Source organism: Triturus cristatus, chromosome 5_2 (genome assembly GCF_964204655.1).
Source record: "Triturus cristatus chromosome 5_2, aTriCri1.1, whole genome shotgun sequence".
Lineage (NCBI taxonomy): Eukaryota > Metazoa > Chordata > Amphibia > Caudata > Salamandridae > Triturus > Triturus cristatus.
Window position 1 is genome coordinate 22,533,817 of NC_140588.1, and position 22,630 is coordinate 22,556,446.

Sequence of the window (22,630 nt, forward strand, 5' to 3'; positions counted from 1 at the left end):
TGCTTCTGTGTTAAGACAAATGTTTGGTAGACATGTTTCAGCCTAATACCCTCAAACAAGTTGAAGCGGCCTTCCTAAGGACCTATAAAAGTTGATTTTGCTTGATAGTCTGCTCAGAAAAAAAGAAAAAAGAAATGTAACAGAAAGCGTATACAAATCCAGTGATCTTGGGGCAGTCCACTTAATGTAGGATCCACTGGCGGTCACCTATGAACAAAACATGTGCAACTTTATTATTAAAACCAAACAAAACTAGGTCAGAACAAACATACAAATGCCCATTTGAGTTAAACCAGTGGCACAGGAGATATGATAAAATACCACATCCCTGCGAGGACCACCTATGGACAAGTCAAATGCCCATCCAATTTAATGTTTATATGGACATTATTTATATAAGATAATCAAAAACATCGCAATCAGGATAGTGCCTGTATTGTAAAGGCATGTGGTGTAAATGCATGCAGGGTGCCATTGTACAACCCTTATTTATTAATGAACTCAAGGCTGTGAGCTACCCTGTAGATGTCTGTGAGTTACTGGTAGCCCGCAATCAACTGGCTGGAGACACATGTTCTATCCTATATAGACAGTGGTAGATTAGAGGAAATCAGAAAAACTGAAAAAGACTCCAGGTATTTCTTAAAAATATCTTACAAGACATCTCAAACCCTCTATATATACTTGTGGAATTATATACTACGAGACTAGGGGCATATAAGTGTATAGATGAGAAGACAAAACCAAACATCAATAGTTCCCAATCATACATGCTGACAAATATTGGTAAGTGTTTGTAACCGAAAGGCCCCTAATCTGGCAGTATATAATTCCACATATATATAATGAGGGTTATTGGGTTTTTTCTGAGATGCTTTTAAGAAATACCTTTTTCTGTTTTTCTTGATTTCCTCTATCCTACTATTCACTGTATAGGATAGAGAGTACCTTGAGCACCACGCTAGGGTTGAGTTGAGGCATGATGCCCGACATTAGCAGGTAAGTCTAATCTCTTTTTCTAACGAACATTAATATCATGTTTTCGATTATCTTATGTACATTATGTCCATGTAAACATTAAATTGGATGGGCATTTGACTTCTCCCCGGGCACTCCTGGCAGGGGTGTGGTACTTTATCATATCCCCTGTGCCATTGGTTAATAGGTATTTGTTTGTTTGTTCTGACCTAGTTCTGTTTTGTTTTAATAATCAAGTTGCACCTGTTTTGTTTATAGGTGTCCGCCAGTGGATTCTACATTACGTGGACTGCCACAGGATCACTGGTTTTCTTTGCACTTCATTTTACATATCCTTATCTTTTATTCTAAGCACACTATCAAGCAGAAGTAACTATTATAGGTCCTGAGGAAGGCGGCTACACCTTGTTTGAGGGTTTTAAACTGAAATATGTTATCCACACATTTCGCTTGACACAGAAGCAGGTTATATATAGATACTCTGCATAATCTAATTTTTAATACTGGCCCAGGGACACAGCAATAAAACATTTTGACTTGCCCTGTAGCTAGTTTTAATCATCATAGTTCTCACTTTATATTTTTTTGCTCTGCACCCCTCATCACACTTAGCTCATCCAGAAGGTATAAACGTATGAACCTGACACTGGAACCTTCTGACTACCAGCACCTAACCTCTTATCCCTCCATCAATCTTATCCCCTCTATACTAGCTGGGGGTCTGTGTGCACACTAAATTGCACCTACCGTCACAGTGCTTGTTCCCTCAGGAACCTAACAATTCAAAACATAAGCACAGGTGCACCACACATCAGAACTTAAACAAGAAGAACAGTTATAAAGTCCATATCCAGTAAAGATGTTCTTCAATTTCTTTCTTTTTATTCCATTTGCAGTAGATAAAAAATGGAGTCAAACTTTTGTGACTCTACACACAGTACAGCCGACGCGTTTCGTCCTAATACAGGACTTCTTCAGGGCACTTAATATTTGGTGGGTCAAACACATCAAAAGGCTGATGAATCATAGGCTTCCTTGCTTATAGCGTGTTTCCCGTCCGGTGTTATATTGTATCCAAAGTTAGAGCCGTTTGTATCTAGACCACGACCAACTGTTGGCTAAAAGGCGCATCCCGCAGTGAGGATGTCAAACACCACCATGTTGTATTCCAATGAGGCTCTGGCACAAATCTTGCAAAAGTTATTCTGTGAAATGTAGCCGCTGTGGGCTTGACAGAAGACTGTGATGAGGGCACCTGCCGTGAGCGTTTTAAAACCATCTAGTCTCCTCTCCGTTCCAGGCCGGAGAAGAGACTGGATGGTTTTAAAATGCTCACGGCAGTATATGGACTTTATAACTGCTCATCCAGAAGGTAATTATTATATCTCATCTCTGAAACATCTCTGAGCTCCTCCCTCTCAGAGGGGAGGTTGTAGCCTGCACGATGACCAGGCTTTATGGTGCGAGGAGGTTACTCAATGATGAAGAATGCCACTCCTGGTGCTTGAGGGAAACAGTCCTCTAAAAAGAATATTCCACCACTACTAGGTCATCCTTTCTTCTTTAGTTCCTCTTTATTGTTTTTTTCCATTGCAGACCCAGGAGTTTTTGTTGTGGGTAATGTATGAGTAGGGTGGGCCCACTCCTGTGGGTCTCTAAATCTCCTCTGGTCTTATTGTTGTTTATTGATTTTCCTGCCTTAGCCATTTAGTGCCTGTAGCCTGTTCCTGAGTCCCATGAAAGGGTGTAGCTGCCAGTTGGGCTTTGTGTATTCCTCCTAGATAGATACACATAATAGAGAACTTAGGTGTGCATGGATGGGCCATCACTGGCAGGATGGGAGGGCAGAGCTGGGCACAGCCCTAATTACACTTGAATAGGCTGTGTCTTGCCTCCACACAAAGGGCTGAATACCCCCTGTAGTCAGTCTGGAGCCAGGTCAGGGGAGACAGGATGCCGGGAGAGTTCAAAGGGAAACTTCTGGAAGCTTCTCCTCCACTTAAATGGCACAACTGGGTATATATACTGGAACTCAGACACCAACTCTTCGGTACACTTCTGGACCTGTAGATACACTGCCAGGATGAAGGAATGCTGTGCTGCTGAAAGGCCACTCTGCTAGACTGCTGCTCTGAAGCACTGCTGGACTGCAGCCTGCTGAACTCTTTCGGGGATGAGAAGGACTGGAACCTAAAACCCCAGAGTGACTCCATGGGCTAGTTGTCTGGCATCCTGATCTGAAGCCTCAGGGACATATCAGCCTTCCAACAACCCTGCACCTGGACTCTGCCATCTGTGAGTCTACCCTCCCAAGTGGTGCCACCCCAGTCCTTGATCCTTAGAAATGGACCTAAGGTGCACAGCCAGCCTCCATGGATCCAACATAACTGATGCATCTCCTCTGCTGCGTGGCACAACCTAGAACTGTTGCAAAGACCTACATCGCAGCATGTTGCCTCTTTGGAACCGCTGCTGCACGACGCACCCTTGGTGCAGGCTGTTGCATTCCTCGATGGCAGCATCGACAAAGGCGATGGACTCCGCATTGAAGCTATACAGCTCCTCAGAACTGACGCATCACCCCAATGCACAACACATCCTCAACTCCAGATTTTGCATCTTAAGCCCTCGTCGATAGGAACCTAGACGATGATGCAGGATCTCGCACCACAGCCTCACTGCATCTACGCGGCACATCTTCGCGGATCCTCGCAATGCTCCGCAAACCAGGAATTAAGGGATTTTGGTTTGCGAGCCTAACTGGGTCCCTCTAGCTGGTCGGTGCTCCTTCATGAGTGGTCTGAACTTGTGACTTTGTCCCAGTCCGGCACAACCAGATATCCACAGTTGGCACTAAGTGCTTTTTGGTGCTATTTTTACTAAAATCTTCATACTGCTTATCTCCAGTTTTACAGATTGGATTTTTGTCACTTTAATCTTGTTTTATTTATAAAAAATGACTCTGGGGGACCCTTACAAACTCCTGGGGGCAACTGTGCTCCTCACCTGTTTCCTGCTGCTGTGTTTGGTTCGCCCTCCCGCCGCCGTTCATCCACCATACGGCCGCAGTGAGGAGGCAGGGACCACACCACCCAGACTCCCTAGCGGCTCCTCCCACAGCCGCCACCAGCCAATCACGTGCCTGGAGGCGCTAGAAACCGGCAGCCTAACCCCGGTGGAGCGGGGGACTCTTACAAACTCCTGGGGGCAACTGTGCTCCTCACCTGTTTCCTGCCGCTGTGTTTGGTTTGCCCTCCCGCTGCCGTTCATCCACCATACGGCCGCAGTGAGGAGGCAGGGACCACACCACACAGACTCCCTAGCGGCTCCTCCCACAGCCGCCACCAGCCAATCACGTGCCTGGAGGCGCTAGAAACCGGCAGCCTAACCCCGGTGGAGCGGGGGACTCTTACAAACTCCAGGGGGCAACTGTGCTCCTCACCTGTTTCCTGCCGCTGTGTTTGGTTCGCCCTCCCGCCGCCGTTCATCCACCATATGGCCACAGTGAGGAGGCAGGGACCACACCACCCAGACTCCCTAGCGGCTCCTCCCACAGCCGCCACCAGCCAATCACGCGCCTGGAGGCGCTAGAAACCGGCAGCCTAACCCCCGCGTCACGGGACGTGCGCGGGTGACGCCGGGAGAAGCCCGGGACAAGGGCAGGACCATCTGCGACCATCAGAGGCCAGAGGAAGCCGGGCTGGGCCACCCCCCTTGTGACTGTCTCAGAGGTACTATATTACCAACTCCACCCTAGTAGCACGCTACTCAGACATCTACCCATTCTTGAACTGATTGCAAACAAAAAGACATTATAAACAGTGGATTATAGATCATTGTGCAATCGCGGGAGGGTTTAATTTTTGTATATCTTGTTGTAAAGCAGGGAGGATTCAATCACCAGCTAACCAGGCAAGGAGGTAGTATAGTGGCGGGTTGCTGCAGTGTAAGTTCCTACACCCTCCTCCTTTCCTATTTCAGTTATGTCCAACAGAACTAAAATGCGCTCTGTCACAAGCAAAGTAAATTCGTCTCGGACCTTGAATCCTTTAGGGTCTGAACCAAATGTCCAACAGAACTAAAATGCGCTCTGTCACAAGCAAAGTAAATTCGTCTCGGACCTTGAATCCTTTAGGGTCTGAACCAAATGTTGCGTTACAACCTACTGCGATTGACCTGATGTTACAAAAAGTCAATAGGGAGATTGAGCGCACAGAGAGAAGTCTGTCTATTCCAAATACACCTACACAACCCATTGTTCTAAACACATCAGCAATTTCCCATACCGACTCTCTAAAAAATTCCACTGAAGGTATTCCTTGTGCGCAGGTGGCAAAAGAAGTAGTCATAGACACAAATAGGAAATCAAAACAAGGGGGAAGCAGGAAGGGCCAACCTCGGAAAAACAAACAAAGCAGGGTTACACACGGTTCGAAAGATAGGGAGGCAGCAGTCACCGAAGCGCCAGTGACACGTCATCAAACTCCACCTGGATGGATGGACAAAGTAATAGGAGACCTCCAAAAACACATGGAAACTCATTATGAATCAGCTGAAACCAATAATTAGCAGGTTAGATAAAGTGATTAATGAATTGACAAAGCAGGGAAGATCTAAGGGCCCTATAGATTGTAATTTAACAGCAATCCGTTCCCTAGCAGGCCCCACGCCAGCTGGTCAGATAGTCGGTAATAATAACTGTGTGAGTAACAAGCAATGCACAATTGTACAAGTCCACGAAATACCCAAACCTACAGCCCAGGTAGAGAGGGGAAATACTCAGAAGGGGGGGACAAAGGACACGGATAAGGCCCAACAGCGAACAAATGCCCTGCTAGCTCAAATAGAAAATCCAATAACCCATGCCCACACTAACACAAATCTGAAAAGCCATGAGCCGAATGACAGATTTGTTTATCACACACCACCACATATTAATCTGCCCCCTGAAGCATGCCCTTTTGTTGTTGCTTTTACAGGGGTTCCCAAACTCAGGGAAGGGGAGAAAGAGTCACACACGGAACTGAAAAGCAAAATAATAAAGTGGTTAAACATACACAGGCCCCTGCGGGGAGGAGAGTGCGGAGAGATTGTCCATGTGAGAAGGGTAAACTAGATAGGCAGCAGGAGGAAAGATATCACAGGGGATTGCATCGTAGTAAACTTTAGGAACGCTGATCTAATGAAATACATTTTAGGCAGCTATAATAAAAACCATACGAGCACCATATGTTCCTTACCATTAGGATACTTCTACCCGAGAAGACGCGCTACAAACGTCTATGCTTATGCTAGAACAGGAAACACACCAACAAGACATTGGGCCAGAATGGAAGAGCAGATAGGACAGGGTTATACTCAGTGGGCAAATATAAACAGGTTTAGCCCGCTACAGTCCCTTGACGAAAACGACTGACTATCCCAAATTGGGAAATGTCATGAAAAGATGGCTGAAAGGGTGGACAATAAATTAAGTGCACAGAGGGTCCCAGAAAGCTATCAAGCAAAGAGGGCGGATGTACATCGAACATCTGTAGGTGAGGGTGATCAGGGAGTGACATTGCTTTGGAAGGATGATTTAAGGACACACAACCAGGGAGGAGAGGTTGGAAAAGCACTGAGAGAAGGTCTGATGTTACTGTCCTGGAATATTGCAGGCTTGGCAGGGAAATTTGAAAATTGTGATTGGAAGAAAAACTTCCGCGGTTATCATATATTAGCTTTCCAGGAGACATGGGCGGTAGAAGCCTCCCCTTATCAAATAGAGGGTTACAAGTGTTTCTTTGTACCAGCTATAGAAGGCAGATCAGGCAGAGCTAAGGGAGGGCTGGCTTTGTATGTCGATCTAGATGTAGAAGGCTCATGGTCACAACCTTCCTGGACATCGCACACCCTCCAGGCAGTTGTATTTCAAGGTCAAGGGCTGAGATTACTGATATTCAATATTTATAATTCAGGGCCAGTGGATGGGAATTACTCAGTAATCCAGGAACTAGATAACACACTTAATTATGAGATTAGTCAGAGGAAAGGGGTAGGAGAACCTATAGTCTTGATTATGGGTGATTTAAATTGCCATCTTTGCCCAAAATTGTTCCCCGTAAGTGCTCACTGGTCATCATGCCCGGCAGAGAGTGGGCCACACTTTGAGCACAACAAGGAGGGTACAACCTTTATGAAGCTATTAGACACTTATGCTCTAACACATACAATAGACTTGGTGGCCCCGGGTAGGGATGGTACTCTCACTCCAACATTCAAAGGTAGGGGATGCCACTCCATTATAGACTATATTATGATATCTACCTTTGCAAAGGACCGGGTCAAGGAGGTGAAAATAGATTGGAGTCCCTTCAGTGACCATAACCCATTGACGATGGAATTAATATATAGTGGTCGCTCTACTAGAAGTAAACCGGCAGCCATCGAGTTGCGACCAGTGGACCAGGGGAGGCGACTTAGATGGGCAAAAATTAATGCCCAGGAGTTCTATGGAACTCTAGCAGAAAAAGGTAAAAAACAGATTTATGATTGTCTTGATCCCTTAGTAGAGGGAGGTGTGCTGGTCTCACTGTTCGAGTCATTAACTAACTTGGTGGGCGAACTACTGAAAGTAAAAGGGACCAAAAAGAACGGAACCCAACCACGCTGGTTTGATTCCGAATGCTCGCGAGCACTGAGAGACTTAAAATCATGCCTTAAAACCCAACCTAGGGACAAGCAGAAAGTAGCTCTCTGTAGAAACATATACAAAACAAAGGTAAAACAGAGGAAGACCACGCTTCAAGCGGAAGTCTGGGCTGACCTAAGGGAGGCTGGGGAGAATAGAGATTTTAATGAATTCTGGAAAATCATCAATAGACCCTGCTTTCAAGACAGTAATGCTCCGGTGCTTAGCAATAATATACTCCCCGAACAGTGGGTGGCTCATTTCAAGGGCCTTTACAATCATAGCAGTGATACTGTGTCTGTAGGGGGTTGGGACGGGGTTCGGCTCGGTGAATCAGAATTTTCACTTCAAGAAATCACCCAAGCAATCCAAGGCCTGACACGTAACAAAGCTCCGGGGCCTGATGGTACGCCACCAGACCTCTATCTAAGCAACATCGATCTTTGGGCCCCTATTATGACAAGGGTGCTAAACGCAGCTATAAAATCTGGTCTTCCGCGATCTTGGTCTACAGCATTGATTGTCCCTATCTTCAAAAAAGGGAGTAGGGAAAATCCTCAATGCTATAGACCAATCTCGTTGATAGACGTGTCAGCCAAATTGCTGGGCAGGGCGGTTTTAAATCGCCTCATGGCATGGACAGAAGAGCACCACGTCATAGCAGACACCCAATATGGCTTTAGATTGGGTAAATCAACAAGCGATCAATGCCTCAACCTTTACTTATTAGCAGCAAAATACATAAAGGCTAGTAAAGGTACACTCTACATGGGTTTTATGGATCTGGCTACGGCTTTTGATAATGTAAATAGGAGTAAACTTTGGGCCATGATGAGCAATCTGGGAATTGATCCCGGACTTATTAACATTCTCAAGGAATTACATTGGAACACCACGGCCAAGGTCCGCTTTAGCACGGGGGGGGGGGGAGTACCGATCCCTTCCCGTGCACCAGCGGAGTGAGGCAGGGATGTATCCTTGCCCCCTCTTTATTTTCCCTTTATATAAATGAGTTGGAGAGAACACTGGTTGACTTAAATGTGGATTGTCCCAAAGCAGGAACGCGTCATATCCCGGTACTGCTGTACGCGGATGACGCGGTCCTGCTTGCTCGAACAGCTCTGAGTTTACAACATCTCGTTGATGGGTTTGTGGAATTCATGGACAAATTAGACCTGTCCGTGAATCTGAACAAATCCTACGTGATGGTGGCGGGCAAGAACCCATGCAGGAAATTTGCATTTAAAATAGGGTCCCACACACTAGAAACTGTGAATTCCTTCTCCTACTTGGGCCTTTTGTTTGATGGGGAGATAAAGTTCGACTTTTTAATTGAGGAAAGGTGTAGAAAGCTGGTCTCCGCAAACGGTGCGATACTCAACTTTGCCCGAAGGCTGGGTCGCTGGTCACCAGAGCAAGTAATGAATCTATACGTAGCTGTAAGTACTGCAAAGGCTTTATATGGTGCAGAGGTTTGGGGCTTCAGAGATGCAAAACTTTTACAATTGGAGGAAGATAAATTCCTACGTAGGATCCTGAAGCTACCACAGAGTACCCCAGCAGGAATTGTACACACTGAGCTTGGGATTCCATTTATCACAGACCAGGTGAAGGTGAGGCCTATTATGACATGGCTCAGAATTTGGGTGAACCCCGAAGCTGAGCTAAGTAGGGTAATAGTTGGCGACTGCTTACAAAAACACAATTACCTCCAAATTCCTTGGCTGAAGTATATCAAGGATACATTAGGAATCATCGATCAGTCATTACTATTCACTGATCAGACTTCCATTACCACCGCTTGCAGACATCAAATTAAAAAACAGCTACTAGAAAAACTTGAATTGTGAAGATTAAGCTCCGACTCGGCAGAAAAATCGGTTGTGGCACACCGTCTAGTGAGTAATGGAGAAGGCATGGAGCCCTATTTATTTTTTATGTACAACCAGCAGGATAGATTTTTAATGTGTCCTTTTAGGCTCAATTTGTTCATAATATTTTAGCATATCCATCAGGTTTTACTTTAACAATTGAGCAGAAGGGAGTCTGCGGCTGTGACAATAGGTCTCCGCAGGACACCCTTCATTTTGTACTTTTGTGTTCTTTTTATCGAATTCCCCGCCGCAGATTTCTTGTTGATATTTTAAAAGAAGTAAAACTCCGTCAAGCCAAGACTGCCCTACTCTTTTTGCAAAAGGCCAGTGATATGCGTATCCTGTGCTCTATTATGAATTTTCTGAAAATAGTAGTAAGACTAAGAAATACAAGAGACTGAGCAACGATGTATATAATGCCATATGTTTTAAATGTTTTAACCCTCCTTTTAATGATGTATGGTTCAGAAATGTAATTAATGTATTTTGTACAATGTATTTTTATGATGGTTTTTAATCATCGAAATAAAGATCTACTGAACTGAACTGACTCTATTTTTCTAAATCTGCTATGGTGCCCTTTTGTGGTGTGTTTTCAAAAGATTACTGTTTGAAGTGCTGCACAAATACTTTATACATTATCTCTGAGTTAAGCCAAATTAATCTGTGCCAAGCTAACCGAGGTATGAGCACAGGTTAATTTAAGGTTTGTCTGTGACTTCACCCTGAAAGGAATTGTGGTTGCTGCTTGAGAAAGGTTTCAACACCCTCAACCAATATGTCAATTTCTAACAATATCATCTTTAGGGGGGAAAAATACAGACACATTTTTGCGGAGCACTTTTACTTATTTTTCCAAATAAAATGAAAGTTTAGCTAGATTTTGCCTTTTTTCTTGGTCTTCTCCTGGTGGAATCTACAAAGTCTGGGTACCTTTAAATTCCCCGGGATGTTGGGGGAAAAAAAAGCAAATTTGGCATGGATATTTCCTGTGGAAAAGAAATTATGGAGCCCTAAACAGAAACTAACTCACTTGACAAAAAAGGACTCGGCACTTTGCAAGCATCAGTAGTTAAGGGGTTAAGATACAGAGAAAGAAGATGTGAAAGTAATTATCTCTTTCATTGCCTGCTGGAGTGCCTTGTTATTGCTTGCATAACACTGAAAAACATCACAGTTTTGTCAGTACAAACATTTTGTCAGGGACACCTTACTGTTACCTTCCATACGCGCATCTGTAGCCTCCCCTGGTTGTCTAGTTTTCACTAATGTGCAGGTTTGCTTGGATTCCTTAGTTGTTGGCGACAGAGGGTACAAAATCCACAGCCACCCACATTGAAAAAAGGCAGATTTGGTGCAAAAATAGGATGTGTCTAGGTTGCATTTGGGGCCCCTTCTCTACACTGGCACAAGGCCTACCCACACAAGAGAATTAGACTTTTTATAGGAAGAAATGGGTGAGTGATGGGTGGTAAAAATGTGTGGCTCTCCACAGATTCCAGCAGCATTCTGTCACTTAAATGGGGGGAAAGTGTGTGTGTGTTTTTTAGTCATAGTTGAAGGTTTGTAAAGGCTTCTGAGTAAATTACCAGGTGTATGCCACACAAGTTCACACACCCCTGGACTGCCCTGGTTGCCTAGTTTTGAGAAATGTGCAGGTTTGCTCGGCTTCCCTAGTTGATGGCTGAGCTGGGGCCCAAAATTCACAGCTACCCTCATTTAGAAAAAGGGTCAGTTTTCAGTGCCAAAATGTTATTTATTTAGAGCAGGGTACAGTGTACATGAAAAATTAAACACATACTTTTACACGTCCTGCTAGTGAAAAACTCTTAAATCCATTTTTCACTGCTACAAGGTCTACCTCTCCCACATGATAACATTGGGTTACCTTATTACATTTAATAAGTGGTAAGTTTCAATTAGAAGCAAGTAGGAATGTCGTTTTTGGTGTCTTAAGATTTGTAATTGTGTTTTATCATGTATGTACTTGTAGCTTTGATGACTTGAACAGTCGAAATAAAGCTTAATGATGATGATGAGGATGATTTGTAATTTAAAACCATCATTAATGGTAAAGTTGGATTTTAAGTCACAATTCTGAAAATCACACTTTTAGAATGCTGCCATGTTTTTGTCTAAACCATTTGGTGCCTTCAGCCTGTATCCTGAGTCACATAAATAGGTGTAGCTTGTAGTTGGTCTTTGTGTTTTGCTCACAGACAGTGAGTCAAAGGAGAATAGGTCATAGGAAAAAAGGCAACTGTGGTGTGGGTGTCACACATCCCCATCTTTGAAGCACTTTTTCAGTAGAGATTGGTGCTCATACACTAGTTTACATCTGTTGCCACAATGTGCCTAAGTGTGATCCCAAACATTTGGCGATCACTGCTCAAATCATACTAACAATAATAATAAAGCACTTGTTGCAGCTGTAAAAAAACACCAACCTATAAAAAGGGACCAGATAAGTTCAATGTCAGCCATTTGATAGCGCTTTGGTCCTTGTTTGCTCTTCTTGAAACCAAAAAGTTCAGAATTCATGTAAAGTGATAAGTTGTTTCTTTACTTAGGGGCTTATTATGATAGCAGTCGGTCAGACAGTCGACCGCCATTTTGGGCAAGAGACCGCCCGACAATTGGTTGGTGGTCCTGACAGTCCTATTAAGATATGACCGCCGTGGAGGCAGTCGTAAAATGATTTTTCTACTGCAGCTTGTGCTGCGGCCCAGGAAAAGAGCCGCAGCACAAGCTGCAGTAGAACAAGGGACTTTGTGCTCAACCATGCACTGTGTGCCTTGGACCATGTGGTGCCTGGAACATGGTGCATGGATGGGTGGAGGGGCACTACATGTGCCCCCCAGGCCACTTAGCCGTGGCCCACGGGGACGGGGGCCCTGCTTGGGGCTCTCAAAGTCCCTTTCTGTCTGCCTATTCATGGCAGTGGGACCGCCATGAACAGGCAGTTGGTAGGGATATCCTAATCCCTATGGCAATGCCTGAACAGGCACTGCCTCCATTGTAGGGTTGGGAATCTGACCACCATCCCAATAGGATCTTTGATCCTGTCAGAGGCAGCTGTCTTATTCCCCGACCTCTGCAGTCTGACCAGCTGCATTGTAATGCAGCAGTTGGACCGATGCCCTGGATTGGCAGGCAGACCGACGGTATTCCTAAATGTTTATATTGTTAGATAGTGCTCCCTTGCACTCATGTGTGTGCACAACCATGTGTTTTTTTTTAACAGAAAAAAGCAATGGACATTTGGCTTTCACTGTGCACCAATTTTTTAGTAATTTGAAAAAAGAGAGAAAATATAAAAATAATACCCTTAATGCAAACTATCACAGAGATGAGTTGATAGTTATGATGGATTTAAAAGTTGTGAGGAAACCATGTATGATTCACTCATGCAGTACCCACCACTGATGTTTCCTCCAATGTAGAGAACAGAGGAGAAAGAAAAGTCTTTACTATTGACTTTCATCATAAAAGAGGATCATTTTGACTGTTACGCTCTTACATTACTCAGCACAATAAGAAAAAGATGCAGAGACATGATAGTTTCCTATATAAGGAGATATTGTTCCAGAAGTATGATAATAAATCAAAGAAATATATCCACTTCAGATGTTATGCCCACATAGTTGAGAAACAGGCCCAAGAATCCCAAACAAACAGCTGAAATTAATATTTGGCAATCATTATGTGTAGTAAGTATTGCCAGAATTGCCTAACAAATATAGGCTAACTTGTAAAAAATAACCTACTGTCAACTGTAGAACTTCAGAAAGACTGCATACTGTTTCTACACCACTTTATACAAAAAACCATCACCATATTTTAGTCCAAAATGCTTAAATTCCATAATGAGCTGCCCCCATCAGGGCTGGACTGCCCGTAGTGGGCACCTGGCGTTTCCCCGGTATGCCGGTTTTGGACCCATGGGGGCTGGTTTTGTTACTGGGGGCCTGTTTTTCAGTAGTGCTGAAATATCAGTCCCCTGTAACAAAAGAGGGAGTGGTGCAGTGAAAGCAGTGTTTCTCACTAGCACCCCCGCTACCGGGGACGGTCGAGCAGATTGCTAGGGCTGGTTGCTATTCCCAGTCCAGCTGTGGCCCCCATAAAAGTGCAGTCTAGAGATGAATAGATATAAGTTATCACCAAGGTAAACATCTGGCTGTTGTTGTACATATCTCCAGCACCTAGGTATTGGACCTTCACTTCAAACAGTCAACTGTGGTTTGGCATAATCACACATGTAGTAGACCTAGTGTCAGAGACAGAATATAGCCACCATATCCAGTAAAAAAGTGGACGTAGCAAAAATTATGTATTCAATGTTTTCACATCTATCGCCCCCATAGAGGAGACCAAATACAGTGTTTGCATGTTTCCACGTGTATCCCACAAACGGTTCATAAATCTTAAGCCTAATAAATCAATAGATGTCTAGAAAGACCAGAAAACAGTGAGAAACAAGGAGAGATGATCTAATTGAAACAGGATTCCTTCTTTTTCCATATATCTGTTTAACACACATTATCTCACTATTCGTAAATCATTGTGACCAGACCAACGCAACGTAATCCCAGACTTCACAATTTGTGAGGTAGCAACTCATTGATTATTATGTTAAAAGGATTCAAAATAGTGTTACATTTCAAACTTTTGCAAGCATAGTTTATAAAGTGCCCAATTGTCCCTAAAGGGATGTAAGACCTCACACACTCCATTTCCCCACTTAATTAGTATAATGGAATGGAACTCTTCACACTATACTTTGGCAGGTAACTCTTTCAGTGGGACTAACCTAGTCCCTGTATCCAGTCCGCCCTCCATCCCACTCGAAACTAACTTGTGACTTTCACCCTGTCTCGCACAACCAGCTAATTGCGAGTGGTGTATCTCCAGTTCCACTAATTGGATTTTTGTTGTTTTGGTCTCAAATAATTTATTACATTTTACTCTATTTTTCTAAATTGATGTGGGATATAATTATTGTGTTTTGTTTTCACTTTATTACTGTGTGAAGTGCTGCATAAATACTTTACACATTGCCTCTAAATTAAGCTTAACTGCTTGACTGCTTTTGTGTCAGGCTACCTGAGGATTAAAAACAGGTTAATTTAGAGTTTGCTTCTGTTTCACCCTGACAAAAACTGTGTTTGCTGTTTAACAGGGTTTTACACCTCCCCCCAGGTCCCCTACAACCATATTTTAATTTCCTAGAGTAAGTTGTTTTGAGGTCAAACGGGTATTGCACAGAGGCCATTCCATGTTAATACTGGCTAGTCTGCTTCCCACGAGGCACTTTAGGTAACATAAGAATACCGTCAATTTACTAACATTAAACATGAAGTTTCCTCCAAATTTGGAACAACAGAAAAATTGATGTCTAGTATTGGAAATAGAGGAACTGCATAACCTGTAAAAAAAAATCTCCTAATTTACATTATTCTTAACCAGGGACTTTTTAGTAATTAATGTTTACAAATAATTGTAAACTGTAACTTTGACGTTTCAATTCACAAATGCCTATTTAATAAAAAGTACACGTTTTCTCTGCACGTGGTTAAAATCAGTTAGAAAAGATCATCATGGTCTTCTGATCAAAATAAACTGCAAACCGTACCTCGGCTACGTAGCTTATGGCATCCTTAAGATTGAGTTCATGGAAAACATTAAGGATCTGATCTCTCGACTTCTGAGCTGATCTTCGCATCAATACTTTACTAAGAATGTTTCTGTCAAAATTTGAAAACCTGAAGTGAAAGAAAAACATGGTGAACAACCACGGATTGCATTTTACTTGCACAAAATATTAAATGTCGTTGGAATTTACCATCTAAGTTTCTTCTCATCATGCAGATAACGAGGACTGAATATAGAATGTGTTATTTTTAATCAGATTCAGCCATGTTCAGCCGAAATCACGTATGAAGGTACTTATTTTTACTCAAACAGTGGTTGACACATTAAAGGCCCTAGGTCGTATTATGAACACTTGCACTGGCTCTGAAAAAATTAAGATATCGTTATCTACACCGCATCCCCCAACTCGTAAGTTAACAAGTAAGAGCACGAATCGGAGACAGTACAGCTCATGAACCAACAGGCAGAGTTATTTGGTTCATGTACATCACAATGTTCTGATAATTATGTGTACAGCGCTGTTCTGCTTGTGAGCATATTAGATATAGTCATTTATATGCATTCCATGCAGGTGAAGCAATTCTGTCCTCAGAGGGTCATTTCCAGTGTTATAGATTAATGGAGGCTCAGCCTCGCTCTTTCGGTGAAGGACCACCAGCCCTATTATGAGATTCTGCATATGTGAGGTCGATCTAACCGCAGAGCACTTTGTGAGCATGCTCCACTTTCTTTTTGGCCTCTCTCTGCCCATTTTTGTTTATAGTTGTGTTCATTTTTGAAAAACAAAAAATTGAAGGCCCTGATCTATCAACAATTTTGACACTGTGGACTTGGGTCATTGAGTGTTCTCGAGGCTGATACCACCATACCTGCTTTTCATGTTGGTACCAGGCAGGAAAATCTAGTGGAGGTCGCCTACCCTAAATAGGGCACAGTGACTGTTTCTATTGTTGTATCTCTCCTTGCGATAACAGATTTTGGGTTCAACCATTGCTGCTGCGCAGCCGCAGTGAGCTCTCCCCGCGTATGTGTATTTAATTGGTTTATCCCACGTAGCGCGGGCTGCGTTTAATAAAGAGATATGAGCTTGCACCTGGCGTGAGAGCTGGACACACGCGAGCAGCAAGTAACAACCTCCTGTGTCTGTCCCATTAATCAAGGGCTCACGCCACGCGTCCGGCTCCCGCGACTCAGTGCATTTCAGCGCAACATCAACCCAGGTCTGTGCAACACATAATCAGTGCATAGACACAACATTTGGTGACGAGGGTGGTGGCATTGTGGTCCCGGGCAAGTAAAAAAAACAGGGGAGTGATTCTGTTAAGGAGTACAGAGGTATGAATCGTAAACTATATTCAAAAACAAAGAAACGTCTGACACCATAAATTCAGATATATTTTTACTCCAGACGGATTTTTTATTTATCCCTGGGTTATATTTAAATATACGAAGTATTTTTTTTTTTTTTTAAAAACCTTTATTTTCAAAAGTCAGGACACAGCTATTCAGCCGACAACCCGGAGGTTCGGCAGCATCGATATATAGAAACAGAGATGCGTCCCCAGTACCATGAAAGGAGAAGTGCAGAGGTTCAATTTTAATTAAACACAAAAACGCACAACAAACCCCAGCAAGGCAAGAACACTGAAAGCCCATGATGAGCCCCCCAGGGGAGGCCGGACCCCACTCATCTAACAGTTACAGTACAAAGTAAAGAGGAAGAAGAGGGACTGTAGAGGCCAAAAGGTCCATAAACCATACTGGGCTGGAAAGAAGGTTAGGAGGAAAGCTGTTCCTCGGGAGGATCCAGATCCGGGGCAAGACATATTCCCCCCCCTGTATTGATTCCACCGCCCCCATATGGCGTGCCACTTCCGGGGGCGGCCTCTAGCGCAATAGACCGTCTTTTCCCTTAACATACTCCAGTCCATATTTTCTTTCCACGCGGTCAATGTGGGGGGCCCCGCAGAGCCCCACAATCGCGCGATATCTCTCTTAGCAACCATGTTGCCCAGAGTCACCCATTGGGTCTGCGCCGCATTATGATCAGTGGGCCCCCAGACATTCAGTAGACAACACCGCGCTTCCGGCTGCATAGCAATGCCCGTCACCTCCCCCATCACTGCATGGACTCTCCTCCAAAATTCCGTGATGACACCACATTCCCAAATGATATGCAGGAAAGTACCCACCATACCACAACCCCTCCTGCATAGGCCGTCCTCCGAGAATCCCATGTGAACCAGCCTTGGCCCCGTCACATACACTCGATGCAGTATTTTAAGCTGCACCAGCCTCAGACGCGACGGGATCGCAACCTCCTTAGGAGATGAAACAGCAGACTGCCAATCCTCGTCATCCAACTCGAGGCCATCCCTAGCCCACTGGTCCCTCAACCCCAGAAGCATATCCGCCCGGACGTTGATCAGTTTCTTATAGATGAGTGAGATCGTGCTCTCGGGCATATGGCCATCAAGGACCCGGTCCTCCAAAGGAGAGGACTCAGGCACCTTCTCACCCTCTATGAGGACTGATCGGAGGGCGTGACGCACCTGAATATAGCGGAAAAACTCAGATGGCCCCAGCTCATACTCCTTCTGCAACTCTTCAAAGGACTTCACCCTCCCCTTAATCAGGACATCTCCGACCCTGGAGATGCCGATCAAGTCCCATTTGTCAAAGCCTTTTGTGTGCCAAAGCCTACCCATTCTCTCAGATTCAAATAGCGGGGTAGCGAGGGTGAGCCTATCCTTCCAGCCCAGCGAGTCAGTTGCCATCTTCCACACTCGCACCGCCACAGCAGTGGGCCCCGTGAGGGACGAGTCCAAGGACCGCGAATACAACGCCCTGTAATAGTTACCACCACGCAGCAACCACCTGTCCATGGCATACCCAGGGCTGAGGGCAGGGCCATAAAACCCATGGTTAATCGCACTCAGCTGGGTGGCCCAATAGTACCGTCGGATGTCTGGGAGCGCAATGCCCCCGTCGTACCATGGAAGCGTCAACTTTGCAATAGCTATTCGCGGCCGCCCATCCCAAAGCAACGTTCGTTGGAGGCCTTCGACCTCCCGAAAGTATTTGGCCGGAACCCAGTCCAAAGTATTCTGCAGTGCGTAGAGGAAGCGGGGAAGCGACATCATTTTGAACAGGGCCGCACGCCCGACGAGGGAGAGCGGCAGCCTCCGCCAGCCTTCAACATCCCGCCTCAGGCGTGCCAGGGGGGGGAGCAGGTTCTTCTCATATCGCACCGCAGAGTCCATGGAGATAAAGATCCCCAAATACACGAAGCCCTGCTGAGCGACCTGTATCGAACATGTTCTAGGGATCGGGGGAACCTCGCCACTAAGAACATACAAATATGATTTACTCCAGTTGATAACAAGACCCGAGTTCCTACCAAAAGATGTGAGTACGTCACAGACCACTATAAGTGATTTCTTGGGTGAGGCAAGATACAGCAGGATATCATCGGCATAGAGCGAAATACGGTCCTCGTGCTCAGGCGACCATCTAAGGCCCCGTATATCCGGGTGCCAACGTATCCACGCAGCCAGCGGCTCAAGGGCGAGGGCGAACAACAAAGGCGACAGGGGACAACCCTGCCTGGTACCCCTCCCAAGCTGAAACGGAGTCGACGCCCGACCATTCACCACCACACTCGCAAGTGGCCCCTCATACAGCAACCTCACCCAACTCACAAAACCGTGGCCAAAGCCGAACTTGGTCAGTACGGCCCACAAATATGCCCATTCCACCGTGTCGAATGCCATCGTGGCGTCAAGAGACGTCACAATAGCTGGTTCACGCAGTGTGTCCGCCCTGGCGATTACACCATGAAGGCGCCGAAGATTTAACGCTGTGTTTCGGTGCGGGATGAAGCCGGATTGATCCGGGTGGACCAAGTCACCGAGTACCCTAATTAATCGGGTCGCCAGGATTTTAGCCAGAATTTTCGGCTCTGCGTTAAGAAGTGAGATAGGCCTATATGAGGCGCACTTATCTCGGGGTTTGCCCTCTTTGTGTATAACCACGATCGTCGCCAGTCGCTGGTCCATCGGGAGGGTCCCACTCCCCCGCGCCTCCATAAACATGGCGCGCAGGTGAGGGGCGACCCTATCCGGAAACAGCTTGTACAAATCGACCGGCAAACCGTTCGGTCCCGAGGCCTTACCCGAGTTTAACGCGCGGATAGCCCCCGCCACCTCTTCAACCGTTATGTCACCATCTAGATCTTCCCTATCTATGTCCGAGAGACAGGGCAACTCGATATCATGGAGGAGGTCAGACGAGTCCTCGGGCGGCCTATCCGACACCGAGGCATAAACCCTACAGAAATATTCCGAGAAACACTGTACAATCCTCTCAGGTTCCACAATCGCCTCTCCTCTCTCTCCCGTCAACTCTGGCACAACTCTATTGACCCTGACCCGTTCTTTTTTGTCCAGCCAAGCCAGGAGTTTCCCTGCCTTGTCACCAACATCATACAATCGGCCCTGCTGCTCCCTACTGAGGGTCTTAGCGGCGTTCGTCACCAGGTCCTTATACTCAGCTTGCTTCAAGCAAAGCTCATGCAGTGAGGACTCTGTAACCTCCCCCTCCAGCGCTCCCTCCAGAGCCGCGATCTCCTCCTCAACCTGCAGAACCTCGCCATCTCTCCGCCGCTTGGCAGCTACTACTAGGGAGAGGGCTTCCCCTCGGAGCACGGTCTTAAATGCTTCCCACAGCGACACTGCCGAGTCCACGGACCCCTGATTATCCTTGAAAAAATTATCTACTTTCTTTACCAGCGCGCTGCGCATCTTGGGGTCTCGGAAGTACCACGGGTTGATAGGGGCCACCCTTCCGCCTCCCTCCCGACCCAGATCCAACCGGATCCAAACTGGCGAGTGGTCAGATATACCACGCGCCATGTGCCTCGCCTCGGAGACCAATGAGGCATGCGCAGCCAGAGTGAGTAGGTAATCGATCCTGGAGAGACTACCATGTGCCCCGGAGTGGAACGTGTATTGGCTCTGTGTTGGGTGCCGGAGCCTCCAGCAGTCTATCAGGCCAAGCGTGTTTGGGAAGTCTGGGAGCCACCTCTGAGCCCCCCCTGTGTCTCTGGGCGGGTATCTATCCAGCAGGCCGGAGCCAACAGCGTTGAAATCACCTCCCACCACAAGCATACCCCCCGGGAGATCCAGCAGGGCCCTACCCAGATCTGTGAACGTGGAGGCCTGCAGGGCCGGCGGGACATAAACCGAAACTAAAACCAAAGTTCTTCCTTCCCACCGCCCCGCCACCGCCACAAACCTCCCCCTATCATCAACAATGGTGGAGTCCACCTCAAATGGTAGCGAGGCTCTGACTAGGATGCCCACACCCCTGGACCCAGAGGAGAATCCCGAATGTGCTATGAATTTATACCCCTTCCTGTTCAGAGCATAGCACGTATTACCAATAAGGTGCGTCTCCTGCAGCAAGGCAACATCCGGCATTGACCGTTTCAAGAATTGCAAAACAATCCCACGCTTAATGCGATCCCCCAAACCATTAACATTCCAGCTTATTACACTTAAACCCCTACCCCCCATCCTCAAACGTAAAGAGGCCCACCCCACTCCCGAAGAGCCACCATGGAACAGTCCTGAAAGAATCATCATGCCTTGCAGAAATAAACCCCCCAACAACAAACCCAAAGTCCCAGAAACCCCCCCCACCCTGCACCCCTGCGGCAGCTTACAAAGCCCCCCCAACTTGCAGTGTGCCTGTCGCCCTACAAAACCCCCCAAAAATCTACAAAAAGTACCCTAAGGGAGGAAAAGAGCACCCCTCGTCCACCCGCCGCCCTCCGCATTGACTGCACTCTATTCAAGTCTTCAAATATAGGCAAATCGAATCTTACCGGCTCCGAAAAATCAGCCCTGCCCATCCCGGCCACTGTCCCCATCCTCGACAATGTCCTCCCCCGTCCGTCGTCGGGGCAAAGCGTCCAGCCATTCATCGGGCATAACAGGAGAGTCAAAGAAAAATGTCCGATCTTCGTGCACCACACGTAGTCTGGCAGGGAAGAGCATGGCATACCTCAGATCCCTCTCCCGAAGCCGCCTCTTCACCCCCAGAAAGCCCTGTCTCTGCCTCTGCACCTGCTGGGTGAAGTCCGGGTAGAAATTCACCGACGCGTTCTGGAAGGGGACCGGGCCCGTCACCCTCGATGCTTGCAGGATAGCGTCCCGATCTCGAAAATGAAAGAGCCGAGCGACGATCGGCCTCGGTGGGGCACCCACCTTGGGCCTCCCACCCGGCACTCTATGGGCCCTTTCAACCGCAAAGAACTTTCCAAGACCCTTGGGCTTCAGATGATTAAGCACCAAGTCCTCGACAAGCAGGTCAACCGAAGCCTCATCCGAGGACTCCGGGACCCCGATGACGCGCACGTTGTTGCGCCTGGCCCGGCTCTCAAAATCCTCCAGCCGGCGGGCGGCGAGATCACTCTCGGTCCTCAGCTTACGAACCTCGATCTGCAGTTCCGTGACATCATCGGTGAGGCCCGTGGTCTTGAGGTCCAGGGTCCTAACCCGTTCATTCGTTTTGCCCAAGTCCGCACGGATCAGGTTAACATCCACCAAGATGGCATCCACCTTATGCGCCAGGGCATCAAACTGTCTCCCAATCGAGGTCTGCATCCCTTCGAGCGCGCCCATGACATCCTGTAGTGAGAGCTCCGGGGCCAAAGGCGAGGCCTCCTTCTGGGTATCCGGCGACTGGCTCGACCCACTCGGTGATCCCTTCTGCAGAGCATAGCGGTCCATACTATTGACTTGGGTATAGGCTCCCCGCCTGGTAGACTTAGGCTTCAGCCGATCCACCTCTGCTTTGCCCGACATGGTTGGTACCAATCAGGTCGGTTCAGATAAGACGGGTCCCTCTCAATGGAAGGAATCAGGGGTGATCAGTTCTGCAGTGGGCCACCAGAGTAGCCTGCAGAGCGTACATAGGGTAATAAAGCCACCAAGAGCTCTCCAGGGGCAGGGCTGACAAAGGGAGAGAAAGCGAAAGTGAAAGGACGGGGACCTCCGTCCGACAGTTCACACCTCGCCTGGCCGTTGTTGTTCAACTAGAAGTCGGGCATCCTGCCAACTCTAGCTCCTGGCATCCCTCGGAGGTAGGCCGCAATCTTCCGCCAGGCATAAGTCCGGTTCCCGGTGGGCGATCCGACCGCGGATAGCATCAATCGCCTCCCTGACAGGTCATCCACACGATGCCATGCATACCGACAGGATTAGAGACAGGATAGTCGACGGAGGGCGCGAGGGTCTCGGGAGCTCAGAGCTCACGCGGCCATCTTGGTCAAGCGCTAGGCTCCTCCCCCACGAAGTATTTTTTAATTATTTTGTTTTCCCAAAAAAAACATTGCCCCTATGCAGAGCCAACTAAATAGAAACCTTTTAGCCGTGTTTAACATGTAAATGAC

General features: G+C 46.6%; 1 protein-coding gene across 2 annotated transcripts in view; it reads right to left on the reverse strand.

Moving 5' to 3' along the window:
* Positions 1 to 22,630, reverse strand: part of SLC9A3 (solute carrier family 9 member A3) — an 840,704-nt gene that overhangs the window by 170,840 nt on the left and 647,234 nt on the right. For both annotated transcript variants that reach the window (XM_085606775.1, XM_085606776.1), the window contains exon 10: positions 15,155 to 15,284. In XM_085606775.1, the coding sequence (XP_085462901.1) occupies positions 15,155 to 15,284 (130 nt within the window). The remainder of the gene's footprint in view (positions 1 to 15,154; positions 15,285 to 22,630) is intronic.